We start from the raw sequence: 19849 nt of genomic DNA on the forward strand, positions 1-19849 counted from the left end.
TCAAAATGATCAATGGGTGTTGTATTTTATCCACCTTACTTGTGTACTGCACATATATAACTCTGTGCACAATGTTTTGGTTCTCTCTCAACTGTGCAAGGTGATTAATCTCGATGCTTTTCTATTTTTAATTATATTGACTCTTTAAAAATTAAAAATTAAAAAAAAAATCATCCAAAGATGCAAAAATAGTGGCAGGTGAGGTCTGCAAATGGCCTCCAAGTCATGCAAACAAGATCACTGATACATTAAAAGGATTTTTTTTTAGAAATACAAAAAACCTACTCTTCTGTGTAACCTCATATACTACATGTCAATCTGTGACCTCAAGGGCAAATGACTAATGAAAATGAATTTAAAACAAGGAAGTTCATAGGTTATAGTAGTTGTGGTGGGGACTCATCAACTATTAAAATGCACTACATTTAAGACACTTGTTTGTCCTGTAGCATTTTTACTATTGTAGCAACCTAATTTCCTTCACGTACAGTATCTCCCATCCAACTAATGAACAAAATTACCCTTTGTTTCAGAAATTCAACAAGATCAGGTTTAAAGACTAGGGAGTGCTTTACTTTACTTAGTTTGCCATTTTTGACTGCTTCAGAACATCAACAAGCTGAAGTTCATAATCCATTAATTATTTACCTTTAAATGTATGCCAGGTGAAGGCTTGTCAGCACAAACATACTTCAAGGGATTATACCCCACTCCACCACAGCATTCTTCTGCAGATTCTATAACTTCGGTTCCGCAGCACTTCACTGAAACTGTTTCATTTCCCTTTGGGTGAGGTCTGGATACCCCACCATGGCCAGTGCAGCATATAGTATTTGATGTGTTTATGTATTCTTCTCCACAACATGACATGCCTATAAAGACATAAAAATAAACATATCTGTTAAAAAATATGACACAGAAAATGTACTGCCTTTACTGTCTGAAAGCAAAAAAAAAAGATGACAATCATGACAAAGATTAGACCTAAAACATTCATGAACGTTGCTGGGAACTGACCACCAATAGCAGTAGTATATTCTGATTAAGCGCCGTTTTTGGTCTTTTTTTTCTAGCATTATACTTAAAACTTGTCTAGAGGAACAGAGGCATCTCACTCCAGTATTTCAGCAAAACTCATACTGAAATCCTCAAATACTGAAGAGCAGGGAAAAAGTCCAAAGTCCAGAAAGGGAAGTCCAAAGTCCAGAAAACCAATCCAATCTACACATTCAGTGCACAGGTTCCTAATGGCATAGACACAATTCTTCACCCTGAGGTTAACCAGCCTAAATACTTTAATTGGGTTTTTTAAATATTAATGTTGTGTTCTAGAAACAACATAGAATAAAAAAGGGGGACATTGTATTTTAAGGAGGGAATGATTCCACATCCCTCAAGGAGAAATTGTATTTTTCTGCATAGGGTTTACAATTTGTCTAACAGGAAGTGACTCCTATTTTATTTCCTTGGGTAAACCACCACTACTTTAATTACTATCAACCTTGTTCCAGTATGATAAATTGCTAATTGCTTAATACCCTAATCAGCGTTCATTCTTTGCACAGATAAACTGTGACAGCACCATTAATTTAAATAGTAATTTCACTTAACGGCCAGAAAGGCACAGCAGATTTTTATGCAACATTTTCTGGAGACTGCATCCATCACTGCAATATTCTGACATAAATATGTCTGACGTGCACTAACTCACTTAGGGAGAGCAGATGTTGCGGAGCAGAGTTTGGTGGCAATTCCCATAGTGCATCACTTCAGCTTCAATGACTTGCAAATAAACAGATAGACAATTTTCTATAATAGCAGCACCCATCCTTTGAACTCTGGCTGCTCTATAAATTTGCTCATAATGGCTTCTGAAGTTTGACATTGTGGCCTCAAGTCAAAAGTTTAAAAAAATCATGTTGTTTCCTATCAAGATGGTTGAAAAAATAATTTAAGTTGTAAAATGTATATTATTATGATTAATATGCAATTCAGCAAATAATATACTATAGAACTAAACTTTAAAATGATTTATTCAATCAACAGTTTTAGCAAAGAATGCAATGCTGTATTCTGTTAACATGCATGATGCTGTGAAATTATTTTGCTGATCTTTGGGTTTATGATGGATTTGCATACATTCATTAGAGTGCAAGGGAACAAAATGAACATAAGGTGCTTATGCTGCATGTGAATTAAGGTTAATTCAGTTAATGATAAGTAAATATTTATCATGCAATGAATAACTGATAAAAAGTGTGTGCAATGGATTAAATATGCCTTTGGTTACAACTGAAACTTTGATCAAACTAAATACTTTTAAATACCTGAATATATTTATATGATGAAATACAAATTCTGGACAAAGACATATTTTCAAAGTCATGCCTTAGAAGTATACAAAGTGCATTAAAATGGAGATGTTTTAGCAAATAAAAACACATGCAGAAACTGTATTTTTTTCTCTCTTTTTCATATCATTCTAGGCGAGCAGAATTAATACCAGCTTACTCCAATACAACTTTTGAATCCTGGGAGAGATGTGGAAATATAACTGCTGCCCCAGCAGTTTTTATTCCATGACATCTGTTAATTCATCGCGTTTATAAAATACATATTGACAAAGACAACTGAACTGGGACTAGCTAGATCTGATTTGGTATGAGAAAGTCAATTCAATATGAGTGTGTTAAGGAGCTCCCTTAGGTAAACTAGACGCAATAGGAAAAAAATACACAATGTAAAAGGTGTAGGAACCATTTTACAGGTTATTTAAGCATGTCACCAGTTTGTGTACAATTATTACAGAGATGCATTTCAAAATTAAACTCAGGCATGTCCTTCACCTCTGTTCTTGAAAAACAACAAAACTTTTTTCAAAATATTTTTCTAACAATACGACTAATTGTATTTTAAATTGTTTTATGTGCTCACAATGATAAATCAAGAAACATAAATATCTTTGTGCACCACTTCCAATTACAGTAGCTTAGTTCAATTCCATAAATGATGGACTTAAATACAGAACTGTCTATTTGTGAAACTGGTAATAAATGATTACATTAAGTTCTGCCAATTACCCTACAGGCTTCTTGGATTTGAAAGTTATGATATAAAACAAAAGTTCAATCAAACATTGAAAAATTAGGTGGCAGTGGGCAAGGATTTTCTGCCTACAGTTGGTTTACTAAAAATCAAATTATTTGATACTGTTTGTTTTTAAACCTTATACATCATTGAGAGTTAAGCACAGATATATCTATATATATCTCCTCATATACCCTATCAGTCTTTGATAGGGTGCTGACAGAAATAACTTATCACTAATGTGCTTTTTTAAGACTAATTCTATTATTTGCTTCTTTATTAAGCAAATGCAAAGACGTGCTCTCTGTTGCTGTATTGATACTTTATACAATAAAATTGCTCATTTACTTAAAAATTGGGTAAAGCTCTTTACAGGTAAATTACATAAGGCAGTGCTGAACATATTTAAGCTTCAAGTATGAATTCCCACTATTATGCTAATGAGCTTCCACCCTGACCTCAAGAAGACTGCACTGGGCCAAAAGAGTGAAAGGGCAATCAGCTCACACTTCTTCAGCTAAGCTTTCTTGGGGGACTACCAATTAGGCGAATTTGCTGTCCAGAGAGGGCACTTCTGCTGAGACCCTGGAAGTCCACTCTCTACTGTTTGCATGTATTTTCCTGTAATGGACAACTCATGATCCCCGTAGCAATTCTACACAAAGTTACTTTCAGTGTTACTGGTATTTGGTCATTGTTTATGAATACGTTTCATCTAAGGATTGCTTCTTTTTGAAAACAATTACTTTTTACATACTGTATAACATAAATGGTTTAGTATGTAGTTTTTATTTTTATGGAGTAAACCCTTAATTATTTTAACACATACCAAAGCCCAACTGTAGTTTGTTTATTTCTTTGTTTTTTTTTCATATAATCATCTTCCCTCTTCCATCTTCCCTGAAATTCTTTGACACTATATGAAACTACTGTATATGCATAGAGAAAAAAGAATCCTAAATTTCAAGGGTACAGTTGGAATGAAGTGGAACAATAATACTGCTGGTCTCCACAACTGGGTATTTTTAAATTATTCTCATAGTTGCTGTCTTGAATGGTGCCCTTCATAATAGCAATTGTGAGAGTGGTCTAAAACAGGAACAGTTCTAATGAAATAATTCAGCCCCAGATCCCATTTCAGAGGACTGCAATTACAGTACACTACTTCTAAAGTAATAGATAGATATGCACTCATATTTAAAATCTTAAGAACACCAATTAACTAACTAATGTTTTAAACAATATCATTAAAATATTATACATGTAGACAAGAGTTTTGCAAATACAAATTTGAAAACAGCAAGCTAGAAGAACCTACTATGTATTTATGTTGTAGCGGCGAGGCTTAATAATAAGGCAGAATTAAGTGTTTCTGAGCTTCCCAAATGAGGCCCCATTTTTATGTTCATCTCTGTGGTGCAGCCACAGAGAGACCATTAGTGCAGGGTGATTTAAGGTTCCTGATAAGGACAGCTCCCAAAGGGGGATGCACTTAGCTAAGCCTGGCTATCATGATCAATGGTCATCCATTGGCGCCTATCTGTCTAGGGAGTGCCAGTTGGACATCTGGACTGCATTACTAAGTGTCAGGAGTAAGTGACTCATATCTCACCTTGATCAACCAATCAGGGACTGGTAGGGCCGAGTAACCCACGTGGGACTCTGGTGCCCATGGAACTTTCAGCCAATCAATGAGCTGAAGTTCCTCCAGGTAAAAACAGGCAACACAGAGAGCCTGTGAGATTCAACGAGATTCAGATTCAGATTCAACAAGATTCAGTAAGATTCTGGAGAGGATTCTGTGGACTGTTCTAAAGGGAATTCAAAGGAGAATTCCAGGGCAGGACGGCCCAGGAGCAGAAGGCTCCCAAGGGCAGGACATTCTCGCAGCGCGCCTCCTGACCATCCTGAGACTCAGCCCGGACAACCACGGAACAGCCAGTGTGTCCGAGTGCCAGAACTTTCCTTTGTTCTAAGAGTCTAGAGTGGAGGTTGCCAGAGAGTAACCAGCAGCAGGCCTCGTGAACAGGTCGGAACTGTGGACAGCTGAATCACTATTCAGAACTAGCTCTTCATCAGGAACGAACCGGTCCTCTTCCTGACTTGCTGGGACCCACAGTCATCTTTTCTCCTGTGCACAAACTTTGCTAGTTAAAGCCAACACTAACTAGCCGGTCAGTGAGCATCTGCAGCGCACCGTCGCAAGCCGCACAGCACAGCCTGGCACGGAGCCAGAGAGCGCGGATTGGACAGAAACAGCCTGCAACTGTTTCTTTGTGCCCGCAGGAGATCTGAATCCCCAGAAATTGGATGAGTATTCAACTTCAATGCATTACAGCTCGAGAATTCAATTGTTATCCCAACCAGTTGATATCAATTTAATTCCTAAGAGTTATGTACTTGTTTGAGTATCTAATGTAGACGTTGTAACCAAGTTCATTTACGAAACGTTCTAAATGAATGATATACTGAACGTATGTCCTCTTGATATGTGTAACACTTTGTAACTGACTGAATATATACCTTTTGTATTCTGATAACCCTCTCGATAAGATCTGTTAGGTTTACATGCATATTCTATGTATTAATAAATGTATCCTCGTGTATTAGTACCTGTGTGTGTGCGTTGTTTGAGTTATGTCGCATGGTTGGACTCTAAAGACATCAAAAGAATCAACTTTGTGATTTACTGCTACAATTAGTAATTGTCTCAGTAAATGCCCAAACCCTACAGAACTGGTGCCTTCAGAGAGCCACTATGAGTACATATGTGGCATCCCTAAACCGGTTTTTCCTACATTATTTGGCGTCCCTGGGTGGGCGTAGCAAGACTGAAATGAGTCAACCAAGCGGAATAATTCATATAAAACGCCGCGGGTTTCATACACGACAATACAGTGTGCTGAAAGCCGAAAAAAAAAAAGTTCCCCTTGCTCTTTAAGCAGTGCTAGATTGTTTTGTGATCTTTTGCGATCTACCGGGTTGATTGCATACTTGATCTTGTGGTTTTCTGTGGTAAAACTGTGATTTCGTACTTAAAAGTAATACTCTTTAAGTTAACGATGGTTGCAGAGCTGGTGCCTTCAGAGAGCCACTATGATTACATATTTGGCGTCCCTGAACCGGTTTTTCCTACAATGTTCACACATCATTTATATCTTCTGAATAACTTTGGGAAAAAAAGGCAAATGAAATGGTAGAATAGATATAAACATAGAACTTAAAACACAGAATGTTTTGTAAAAATTGCATAAGCACCAGTAAGGCCTCATTTACAATTTCATGTAGAATTTTGATCACCACATTAAAGAAAATATATCACTGTTACGACTGTAGTCCCTCCCCCTTAAGGGCGCTCTGGCTCTTTCACTTTGGACCTGATTCTGTGCACCTGCCCCTTGTTCCAGACTCCTTCTAGCCCCTGTCCTATGTTGTCAGGTTGAAGGGATCTTCTGCAAGTTTTCAAAATCCTTAAAGGCATTGACCAAGTCAACCCAGTAGATTTCTTCAGAATGAACAGAATAACACAAACTAGGGAACACAAGTGAAAACTACGTGGAAGTGTGTTGACAAATAAGAACAGGAGGAGATAAACAAATCTCCAGAGCCTGATAATACTCTACCAATTATGTTTAAGGAAACTGGAGATTTTATTCACAATCTGTATCTTACTTGCTTAATGTGTATAATATCCATAATGTGGAAAATTACCAATGCCCATCCTTAAGGGTGAAAAAGGTTAACCAAATAATTATATTAATAGACAATTTATTGGCCAATATGAAGTTATGTAAAGAATAATTAGAACTAAACTAGTGGATCTTCTGTCTGGAAGTAGAATTCTAGCAATTTGTCAGTGATGATTTAGAAAATGCAGATCTTAATTATTGTGTTATTAAAAAGAAGCAGCTGGAAGAACTCAGTTTTTTTAAAAAGCAAACATCAGCAATTGCTACATGCTGTACAGTACATAGCATACAATATATAGTAGTATATTTAGGAGACTATTAGGAGACATTTGATAAAGTTCTTCAAAAGATCAAATCTTAAAATACTGTAAATCAGCAATCACGGTAATGTGTGTGTTTAGATTAAAAACTGGTTAATGGATAGAAAACAGGGGGATAATGATAATGGGTTAAAGGTTCAAATTGTTGTGATCTAGTAAGTGGGGTGCCTCATGCAGAAGATCTACCATATATTAGTTCTGTCATTTTTTTCATTTTTGTGTAGTACATAAACTAGTGAAACCTGCATGAAACCAAAATATGCAGATTATCAAACAAAGAAAAATAAAAAAAAACAGGACTGAAGATTTGAGATTTAGATTCAAGATTGCACAAAGACCTGGCAGATGGCGTTTAATATAGAAAAGTGCAAATTAGTACTTGTTTTATATCTTCTAGACTCTCTGGGGAAACAAAAAAGCATACAATGCACATATGACAGATGACACAACTGATGCTATGAAGATTGTTTTTCTCAGTCTAAGACAAGAAACTCAGCTACTGTGTATATGTTTCAGTGTTGTGCTATTCAACCAAAATAAACCTTCTCAAAGGAATTTCCTTTTTAAGAAACAAATTATTTTAAAGAATATTTAAGATTTTTCAATAAAACATGAGATATTCTAAGTCTTAAATTAGACGGCAATGTCCATTGTGGCATCCGAACTGAAGTATTATATTTAATATACAGATGCTTTAAAAAAATATGAGATCAAGTAACAGATACAGATTTTGAAACCATTGTTACAGTTTATATAGCTATCAAATCAAAGCACAGCTGTATTTTTCTAAGTGTACACAAATGCAAAAGTAGTGTTTCAAGCATAAAAGATGCATAAGTTAGCTAGGTTGAATCACATAGCATAATTGTTCCAACTCACTGAAAGAGAAGGCAGATAGGGCCTTGAAATGTTTCTGCCAGGCATGTTGTCATCACTAGAATCCATCAGCGCTATTGCTTCACAAGGCACACACATGATCCACCCAGATCCAGTCAACCAACCACATAAAATGATCAAATGACAGGACTGTCTCATTTTAGAATGAGTATCTAAGGTACTAACTCTACAACTACTGCGGCTTAAACAATTTAACATAATGGAAGAACCATAAACCTGACAACAGTTAACACGTGCGTCTGTAATAGTCATGACTCAATGCCACCTGGCTATCTGAGTGCAGTTTCACGGTTACCATCTCCTGACCACTGAAGTGGTGTTTCAGTTAAATTTTGGTTGACTCATTTTTGCAATGCTAGAGTATATGTATACAAAATAAACTATGAACAGTTTGCCCGGGTAATCTCACAGTGCAACATTATGTTAATGATATTTAACAAAGATCTTTGTTACAGCAACATCAAAGCTGGGAATATGTCTGAAATATGAAGTTGTTTTGTACTCTTTTATCCACTTAGTAACTCAAGATTTCCTCATCCAGAATTATCCTGTGAATTGTATTAAGAAGAGCCAAAATATAACCCATGCTAATAAAAAACTTGCTAGATGCATTCTGCCAGTATTCCATCTTAAAAACATACAATACATTACTATTTGGATCAAGGCTGGGCCACCGTTTGTATGTTAAAACTAGTTTTGGCAGTAGAGGAACATGAAAAAATAAACACTCTGTTTTAATGGACATTTTAGCTCAACCCAAACAGAGAATGAACCAAGGAAATGGTCACTGTGTCCTTGATATGTTTCCTTTTTTACATCACACCTATTTTCATCAGTGTATCATGATCCACCTCATACAGATGACACTCTTATTTGAAAAGCTTTTAACAGTTGAAATGGTGCAAATATTCAGATTTAACCTTGACAGCTTTATGTAAGATACGTAACTCTCTGCTTTTATCATGCATAATTTAATGTCTGAACAACAGTAGCACAAAGTTTAGGATATTTAGAAAAGTCTGAGGCAGAAATCAGATGTGAATTAACTCATAATTAAACCCAAACATCTCTTTGAGAACTCAAATATATATATATATTCTGTTGGAAAAAAGAAACACAAAATTTTCTGGAATGAGAATACTATAGTTATAGCTTATGTACTTTGAAGTTGAAGTTGTAAATTTGTTTTAAGCCCTCTGACCACCAATGCAGTTTGTGCAGTGAGGCATTGCAACTTGCCAATCACACGAAAGCTGGTTCGGTGCATTTTTACCCAACGAGGTCCAGGTGGAACACTGATCTGGTCACTTTTAAAAAGGCCTTAATTCAAAGCTTAGGTCACTGCAAGAAAAAAGCCACACTTAGTTTTCTGTGGATTCCATAAAGCCTCGAATGTCACCAGAAGCAAGGGAGAGGGCCATTGGTATGATGCAGGCAGGCATGTCATGTGCCAGCATTGCCAGACACTATGGAGTAAGCCGCTCCACTATGTCCCAACTGCAGAGAAGGTTTCAGCAGACCGGCAGGACAGATGACCGTCCAAGATCCGTTCGCCTTTGAGTGACCACACCAGAGCAGGACTGTCACATCAGAATGGTCCATCTGAGAGATCTGCCACCTGTACTGCTGCTGAAACTGCCGGCAGACATGCCCGCATCGGTGACAGGACAGTAAGGCTCCATGCTGCTGGCCTTACAGCAAGGCAACCTGCCAGAGGCCCTCTGCTCAGACCTCCTAGATGTCACATCCAACTGGCTTGGGCCAGAAAGAGGCTGCGATGGACTCATCAGCAGTGGCATCAGGTCCTCTTTAGGGATGAGTCACTCTTCAGCCTGCTCCACACAGACAGGAGGGCCAGAGTGTGGAGGAGGAGGTGTTATGTTTCTTTTTTCCATCAGTGTATATTGATTAGATGTACTGTATATCATATTTTCATATATTACATTTTTTTTTAATTACTGTTATAAAAATATTTTGAAAAGTATCACATTTTATATACTTTCACAGCAAGGCTGAATCTATCATCTCAGGTTTGGTCTATTTTTCTCAAACATTTTGTCAGTAAAAGGTGGTGTATACAATACATAGCAGATTTTTTTTGCTCCCTCAGTGTCTTCTCATCCAGACCACAACCAGCCATACCTGGTATCTCTGTTAAACAAAAAAACTATTATTAAATATTAAAGCACATAATTATATTAGACTAGGTTCCTTAGTTACTGGGTTCTGTCTTGTCCTATCACTGCCATGGTGCCTTTTCTCTTGAACTCAGAAGTAAGATCAGTCCTCTATTCAATATAATTTGGAAATGTTGCACGTCAGACCAATTCAATATTCTGAAATTTCAAATTTCATTTAAGTTTAGCATTCCAAAGAGTAAAAGACTTGCTGATTTTGGATCCTTGACCAGGAGGTACAACTCAAAATGGTACCACCCAAAAATCACTTCCAAGATTTTACAATGAATATTAATAGTAATTAGTGGAATATCTGACCTTTTGTCCTGGATGTTTTTTTTTTCTGTATGTAACCATCAATTCAGTAAAAAGCTACAAATGTAATATGAGACAAGACCTCAGTCTGATTTTTTTTTTTCAAAGGGTTTAGAAGGATGATAATTTAATGTGGCACTGATATTTTCACTATCTTATTGATATACAGTAGCGGTCTTTTTACAGAAAAATTGAAACATTATGAAGTTATTCCTTTTCATCCCTCAATTACATAATGTAGACCTAAGAAACACAATACTATCAGAAATGAGAAACAAGACAATAGTTATGAAGCAAATTATGATTTTGAAACTGTATTTCAATAATGTTTTAAGAAACCACAGGATGGGATTCTGGTATAGTAAAATACAAGATTGATTAATGGAATGAACTGTGTTTAGTAATACTTTACTTGAATGAGACTAAAAACCACCATCTTAACTCCTTCATACATAATATCATACCATAAACATGATATAATGTATAAATTCCTGTACAGCCATTTGTATAAATGAGATGACAGATTACAGATCTTTATAGCAAGAGTTTTAACCAAAAGCTTAGATTGGAACTCCAGGTAAAGAAAATTACAGTGATAATGATGGAAGACACAATTAAGGATGTGATAGCTGACAAGGTGTCCTGAACTGTCCTGTAAGTTTATGTTAAATTTAATTGTCTATGTGATTACATGCATGTTGTTTTATCATTTAAGTTCATTTCCTTTCCTTTATTTCAGAGTTTAGCCTAAGAATGTTCTGTTTTATTCATTAATATCAGATAGACACCTATAAAAGACAAGACATGGGGAAGGGTTTTGTAAGAGCTAGACTACCAATAATTTGTGTTAAAGTGCCAATATAAAGAGAAACTAAATTCCCAAGCAAATATTCAGATCTGATTTATATCCTACACACTCCTATGAACAAAAATGTCCATAAAAAAATAAGGAATCTTTTTTTAGTGATTAAAAAAAAACAATTCAATTTGGTATTATTAATATATTCAAAGTGGTGTAGGGAGTAACAAGTGAAAAATAAAAAAACAAAAGAACAGAGGTCTTCACTCAGGTCTTGAGGTGAGACAAGGCCAAAGCCTGAGCTAAACACTATCTGTATCTATTAATTACCTGAGGTGTTGGAGCAGTCTGCAGCTCATGAGCTGACAAAGCATGACACAACCAGGTTTTGCTCTATGATGAGTGGTCCTTCTGTCAACCACAGAACAGGGTCAGTGCCTGGCACTGCCGGAACGGTACTGTCGGAACCGGGTACATTGTCAATCTGGACAAGTCCAGAGGTATAATTTTTCAGAAAAAAGGCAGATCTAAGGCAAACAGATACTCCTTCATACTGAATAAGAGAACACTGGTATACACACGCTGCTGCAGATACCTTGGTGTAAAAATCAGTTCCTCAGGGAGTTTTGACCTTAAGAGAGAAGTATGCAGAGCTCTCTACACCATAAAATGGAGGCTCTAAAATATCCACCCCATATTCAATTCTGTTTCTGAATATTTGGAAATGTAATCCAACCCATTCCACACTATACGTCAGTGAAGTGTAGGGTACAATCATAGACTATAGTTACCCAAAATGGGACAAAAAATCAATAAAAGTTCTGATTGCATGCTCAACTTAGTCTATAAACTTTAAAGTTTATGTTAAGTATCCTGAGAAGCAGAGTTATTTCACTTATACTATATACTGTAACCAGACTAACTCAATAAAACCTATGGGGGCAGTGCCTTCTACGTTTTGATACTGTAAATTGTGATTTTATCTAATGTATCAAGATGATGAAATTAATATCCTGAAATCAATATAATGTCTTGCCAAGGTTATAAGTAAAAAAAAAATTAAACTAACAACCAAAATGTCCATCTGGATTACAATCCTGCAGACTCCCTGTAAAGGTAACAAGCAAATGGTCTTTAGTTGTTCTAACTGTGTTATCCATCATGACATATGCTCACTACAGGATGCAGTCTGTTATGAAGGATAGGGTTTCCCATCCAAAAATTAAAATTAAATGCACCCTACAAAAGACATTCCAGGAAAGAATTTAAAATCTAAAAGGCTTCAAAGAACTTGGATATGTGGATACAGCTTTATCTTAAAACATTATATGAACTCTGCAAATATTTCAGATAATAAAATGCCAAATTCTGATTTTTTTTGTTTGCCCATGTATTTAAAACAGTTCTAAAGAAAGCAGTACAATCACAAAACTGCAGTCATATTTAGTGAGAATTTGTGTATTTTTACTCTTTACAGAGAATGATGCTGAAGGTATTGTAACATGTCCCCAGAATATATAACACACAAAAAAGCAACAATTCTGAGATATGTTATATTGTAAGTGCCGAAGTAATATGAAGGAATTACCATTAGCAAACAGTTGGAGAATCTCCAAGGAAGAGTACGAGAGGGATGGAAATGCAAGGATAATAGCACACGTGAAAATTACTTTGCTAGTTGAAACAATTATCATTACTGAAGACATTGTTTGAATGAAAACTTCAGTAATATGAATTGTTTTGTGAATTAAAATGCTTTGTAAGGCTAAATAATCCTAAACAGGTTAACTTTCTCTTATTTTAATTGGTTACATACAGTATACAGAACAAAAATCCCCCAGAGTCCTTAGCTGTGCTTCTCTCCAAACCAGCACAGTGTGAGATCTCTGAGAAGAGACAGGGCATGGCTAGTTCAGGTCCCATTAGTGCACAATTCCCAGTTTTAGCTGTGAAGCCACAGGGAATGCCATTTAGTTTGATGGAGAGCTCTTTCATATCAAAACATTTAACCTTCACATGTTACTTTGAGTTAAACATTTTAATGTTTGTTTTTTCAAGGTTAATTGGTAGTAACTGTAAGTATGAGTAAGATTTCTTCTACCATCAAAATGCCAGGTTGTTCTTTTTTTCTTTTGTGTTCATGGAAAGGTAAACTGAAGTAAGGCTGAAAGGAAACCCAGAGAGGGCAACTGAACCGACTGTTTACATGCATGTTATTTCACAGACCTTTATGTTACAGTCACTTGGAAACACTATTCCATAACATTCAGGCTTCACATTGAATTTTCCTTCTTATACTGGATATAGCATTTCTGAGAGCACATTTAATTTTAATTTATAAACAGCACAACAAAGGATACCCACTTGTTGTATAACAACTCTGAGCAGTTTTATCAATTTAACTGATTTAATAATAGAAGATACTGTAGAAGTAATGCAGTACCATTGTGCTCAGCAAAACAATGAAGCATGTTCAAATCAGTCTTCACAATGCCTTAGGATGACAGCCTCATGTTCACTTAATCTAGGCCAACTTGTGATGTTTGGTTAACATGGAAGCAAAATAGTTTAAAACAAACAAACAAACAAACAAACAAACAAACAAACAACCATAAACAATTTAAAACAAACAACCATAAACAACTTAAGTGTTATGCTGAAGTTTTAAAACGCCCTACCAATGGCAAAATTCAGAGAAAAGCAACTAATTTTTCACTCATGAAACTAAACTGAACATGCATTCGACTTCTTCACCTGAACCTTTTTTTGCTTAGGTTTTTTTTTCTTTCATGGGTAACAATCATACCATACACTCTATAGTGTATCAAGATATTTTGTGATTTGAAAGACTTATAATGTAAGAAGATATTTCAATTATGTTCACTTGGATATTTCAATGAATTTCCAGTTAGCCATAAATAGTTATGAAGTGAAAGTAATTCTATCAAAATTCGATTTAACAGCCCTTGTAAAATATAAAATGAGTTAATTTCTTGCAAGAGGTAAAAAAAGGTCTCCACTGATGGAAACATTGGAATTGGCAGAACATCCCTGTTTTCAAGAGTCAGTTGAAAGAAAGCAAGTGTTTTTCTTTCAAGTATTGCTTTGAATGAGTATAGTGTATACCGTAAATATCACTGATATACCACAACTGTGCATTTGGACAAGGCATATAACAAAAGATGGGGAAATGAAACTGGATGCTGTACTCATTGAAAGACCACATAAGAGGTCAGGACATTTATTGATGCCTTCCTTCAAGTTGTGGAAATGTTTGACCTTTATTTTCAAAAACATGCCTCTTCTACAACAGATGCTGCATTAACCATCACCATTTTCTGCTTTGGCGAGAAAGCACTTGTCCAGGAAATTACCATCATATCACCCATTACTTACTTTTAATTGCAAATTAGTAGTTCTAACTCATTGTGAGACTTAATTGACAAGGTGATCAAAATTTCTTCTGTTCATCAGCTCCCAATCACTGTCCAGTTTGTGAATTGTTAAAGTTATAATTGAGATAAGATGGTTCAGACAGGAGAATATGCCTCTGTTGCAACATCTGGCTTTTCTCAGACATAGAAAATGATGATTGAATGGGATATATTTTATTTTCTGTGGAAAACTACATGGTGCGTACTGTAAATGAACAGAATGTGTCAAGGAAAGCAGACAATCTATCTTTGCAAAAATGTAAGACAATTTAGCCAAAAAGTGCACTTGCTCATTGATGAACTATGCAGCATGGCTGAATGAGCTTCAGACTTAATTTACACAATTCTTCCAGGAGAGCACAGGATCTCTGTTCTATTTTTACCTTGTCTTTTCTGTCAGGAAAATAAAAAGTTAGGGGTGGTTAATATCACTAAATCACCAGCAATTGGACTGCATTGCTCTGGTGATGTTGCCAAATAATACGTTCTAAGCACCTTATGACAGTCTTCAAGCTGAGAATTCTATTCAGGTCAGAGCAGTTGGTGCAAGGCCTTTGTCAACCCTTATATACAAATAAAGGAGCAGGCAATGATGCAAATCTGGAGGACCAGTTCTTGTGCTGTGTGCAATAAACTAACCTCTACATTTCAGCCCCTCAAATAAAGCAGTTTTCACATTGACACAAATTTCAAGCACTTTTAACTATTGTGGCATTTTTATATCCTACCTGCTCTAAATCAAACTTTTCTAATTGTTGCAAATGTTTCAAAGCACATGGCAGTGCACGTATAGGATTAAAAAAATGCTGTCCAGAGTGTGAGCAATACCTTGGGAAGTTTTGTGCACGGTTCCTTTCTTTTCATTCCCACAGCAGAGAAGGTCCCTGCTTACAATCTGTTCCCCACAGCACTGCTTGTGAAAGCCATCATGGAGGGTTTCTGCACAGCAGATCTGGCTGCCTGTTGAGTCATAGGGTTTCCCACCACAGCAAAAGTTCCCCATCCCAATGGAAACACGGACTTGGTCTTCATCAGGACAGCACACCTCCCCTGGAAGAAAATGACATGACTGTATATACTATATACTCATTCGAATTGAAATATAACATGATTTTGATTTTGATTTAGCTTTTAGGGTCTTTTTGGCAGAATTACCAACTTTAAAACCATTTGCATCAATTTACTTGAATATGCCTCTCTACAAATATACAGCATTTACATACACTAAAATAAAACATGTAAGAGAATAAGCTCTGAAATACCTTATTAATGTCTGAATTAAGTGACAAAAGATATAGTATTTCAGTATCAATCAACATGATGTTTAAATTGTGCACTAAATTTTTAAAACCACTGTTTTTTAAGTGGGATTCTAAAATTATTTTTTTCTACAAATCTGTAATTTAAACACTGCACATTAGATTTTAATAAACTTTATATTTTAACATAACAGCATATTTAATCCTTAATGACACATGCTACTGATAATAAGACCATTTAATTAATTTAGGCAATACTTTTATCCAAGGTTACTCACTGTAAGTGAGTGAGTCAAAGGAAGCAATGAACTATAAAATACTGTATCAGCAGTGCAAAATGCACAAAAACATGCACAAAATGCACAAAAACAGTAACTTATGTTACTTCAAGGGCCACTATTTGGGCATTATAGACATGTTAATTGAATTTGTCAGCATCTTTGAAGAATAAGTAATAGGTTTATTCCATGCTGAAAAAAAGAAGAAAGAGAACACAACGTTTCGGAAGTGGAGCCTTCTTCAGGTGACACCTGAAGAAGGCTCCACGGCCGAAACGTTGTGTTCTCTTTCTTCTTTTTTTCAGCATGGAATAAACCTATTACTTGTTCCTTTGCAGCCTACGCATGCTGACGCAGCTACCCACCTGAACTATCTTTGAAGAATGTCATTGTACGCCTTCTTCATTTACTTTAACTAGCATAATCTAGGCAAATTTTTAAAATCCACTTCAAATGTGTTTAAACATTTCACATTGCCCTGTGCTACAGAAGGATAATTCACTGAGCACAGACAAACCATCTGCTAATTCACCATGACCTAATTTTATGAAGTACTTTATACTTTTTTTAACCGTGACAATTTGTTGCATTGCAATTTATTGTAAACTCATCATATTTAGTTTTTAACCATATAAGTAATCTCAGTTCCTTTGCTGATCACTTAACAATTACTAATGACTTGAAGAAAATAACAACAGGTGAGGATCCCCAGAGGTTACATGGTCAAGGAAAATGCCTGACTCTTGTTGTAACTATTCCAGATTCAGTTTAGACTCACTTTACCTGGTAAAACCTTAACATAATATCTTCCACAGCACTGATAGTGAGGTTGGGGCGTAAACAGATGACCACCACAGCACACTGTTGAGAAACTGTTTGCAGCTGGGATGTATTTGTCTTTGCAACACTGATAGCCAGCTTTACTGTTGTATACAACTCCACTGCAGCAGACCTGAAGAAAGATGGACAGTTTTGTGTAAATTGAGTTACAGTAAAAAATGTGAAGTTGGCATGTCTTTTTTTACAAAACCTCCATTTGGATTAATGATGGGGAGAACAGCACAATCCACAAGCATCCTCTGAAACAGTCATCCTCCTTTCTTTCTTTTTGCCCAAGAGGCCAATGAATTCAGCACTGTTGTTCAAATAAGGCAAAATAAACTGAAAAAAAGATAGATAATGGTAACCATTTACTCTGTGCAAAACCACTAACTTCCTAGTTCTGGACATCTTTTTGGTAGAGATCCTGAGACCTAGAGTTCATTGGAGTTTTGGAGATCTAGTGTACAAAGTCATTCTGATGCATCTGAAAGGTCTGCATCAAGAACTTTCTGTTGCCAGGATTCGATCAAACACTTTCAGGTTACCACACTGTTCAAAAAGATCATTTATACTCCTAATGGCAAAATAAGAAAGCATGAAAATATTTATTGGGGCTCTCAGATGATTCTGCAACATCAATATTGATAGTTTTTAGGGACCAATACAACAGCAATAGTAACCATTATAAGAGTATGGACTGTCTAGACCATAGTAGTCAGATTAAACCAGCAGTGTAAAACTGGACAAAGAAAAAAATATATAAACCACATTGAACACATTATTAAATTATTTAAGCCCTCCCACCAAAATTGAAAACAAAATGTGCATATTCCTTATGATATGTTGATGACATAATGGAAATTTACAGAATGTTAATTCAACAAATCAACAAGGTAAGAAACAAATGTGCTTTCCCATAAGTGCTGCTTCTGTGTCTACTGTACCTCCTTAAACATATTCATTTTTTATGGTTTTATATTACAATGGAAAACATGTCCTTCTATAAAGTCATGTGTATTGCCTTTGTCTCCCTCATGTATTATTGTCAGAACTGGATACAGGGGACATTGTGGTCTGTTCACAACTGCCAAGTTGGCTTACATTCAATAACATTAGGATTGCAGCAATTGTGGTAGACAAGTTAATCTGTTTACCGAGTATAACTGTGGACTGCATTACATGCATAAATAACACCAGTCAAAATTTGCATGCTTCTCTTATGCACTGGTGAGGTATATTTTTTGACTGTTTCTTTCATAAATCTGATCTGATTTCTGATGCTGATTTCTGATGCCACAAATCACTTTGTTAGATGTGTGCCTTTCAGAAATTTGGCTGTGATCAAAGAACATAAGTATTGAATACAAAGCCTCTTTCATGGAACTTTAGAGATAAAGTCCTTTTGCTCAATGTTTTAAGTAACGGGAATTCAGAGACAAATACAGATATAGTAATAAGCTAGCCCTGGCTCTGCACAGCTCCAATCCAGACAGTTTTAGACGTTTTTGTTAATCATTAATGATGATGCTGATTGTTTGAAACAAATGTTTCTGATGTTGAGGTATACAGAAACTAAGTAACAAAGAGTGTGATAGTTAACTAAGGAGAACCTGAAAATGTGAAGAGGAAGTGGAATGCAAGGAAGTGAGAGAGGCTAATTGTGGTGTCTATAGGTTTTTGGGAAGGGATGTCATGAAGGATTTTGGGTTAGAATAACAGAGCTGAAGGAGAACTTGGTTTCTGTCATCCTTCCCAACCTTAATTAAAAACTCTAACTTATTAGCATGTCTTTTATTAGCATGAAAGGACAGAACCACATTTTATTATGTCAGTGGGAACATAATGTCCTGATAAAAATAGGCACTATAATTTAAGGAAACTAGCTCATGTTTTGCCATCTGCTGGAAAATTTGTAAAGCACAAGTGTGAGGATTTACTGTATACTAAGCTTCCGTTACCTGTGTCAGTGAGGTTGTCAGAATGAACTGCACTTGGCAAAGCAGATTACTGAATACTGTATGTGTTATGTATGGTATTATTACAGTATCATCCTTTAAGCAGATACCTTAGGTTCATCTATGATTTAATGTTTGCAGCAGAATCATATTGGAAGTATTTTGGTTTTCTGTTTTATTTTTGCTTATGTGATGCCATGGGGAATGACCATCACTTTAGGGCATGAAACCAGCATGTCCACATTGCCTGACACACCACTGAGAGCCTGTTGGGGAACTTTTTTCTCTCTATTTCTCCAAACATACACCCACTCTACTCCATGAGCGGTGTTGTTATATGGTCTCCTCACTGGTGCATAACCATATACCATTCATGTTAAGTTCTCGGAGGCCTTGGCTCACAGACACTCAGGCTCAGAGACTCCTGCTCATTCAATATGTACCTCTGTTCTTTTGATGACCTCTGAGATCATGAACTGGTTCACTCACATCACTGAGCCCTTCACTTGCTGATGCCTGGGCTCAATGAACCTTATCTCAGGTTCTCTGTCTTTTATGCTTGTCCCTTTCGGGAAAAGCAGTGGAAGTCCCTCAATTTGGTTGCTCCCATTTGGCCAGACCCTCTCTACCACCTCCTTTACCTTACCAGTAGGCCAACAGGGTGTAGTGGCGAGGCTTAATAATAATGCAGAAATAAGTGTTTCTGAGCTTCCCAAATGAGGCCCCATTTCTCTGTTCATCTCTGTGGTGCAGCCACAGAGAAACCATTCATGCAAGATGTTTTCTTTTGATAAGGACAGCTCCCAAAGGGGGATGC

At 36.2% G+C, this 19849-nt stretch overlaps 1 protein-coding gene across 2 annotated transcripts in view; it reads right to left on the bottom strand.

Moving 5' to 3' along the window:
- ush2a (Usher syndrome 2A (autosomal recessive, mild)) overlaps nt 1–19849 on the bottom strand; it is a 409409-nt gene that overhangs the window by 106106 nt on the left and 283454 nt on the right. For both annotated transcript variants that reach the window (XM_015346259.2, XM_069180084.1), the window contains exons 48-50: nt 17039–17207; nt 15547–15768; nt 649–872 (exon numbers count right to left, since the gene is read on the bottom strand). In XM_015346259.2, the coding sequence (XP_015201745.2) occupies nt 649–872; nt 15547–15768; nt 17039–17207 (615 nt within the window). The remainder of the gene's footprint in view (nt 1–648; nt 873–15546; nt 15769–17038; nt 17208–19849) is intronic.

Source organism: Lepisosteus oculatus, chromosome 2 (genome assembly GCF_040954835.1).
Source record: "Lepisosteus oculatus isolate fLepOcu1 chromosome 2, fLepOcu1.hap2, whole genome shotgun sequence".
Classification (NCBI taxonomy): domain Eukaryota; kingdom Metazoa; phylum Chordata; class Actinopteri; order Semionotiformes; family Lepisosteidae; genus Lepisosteus; species Lepisosteus oculatus.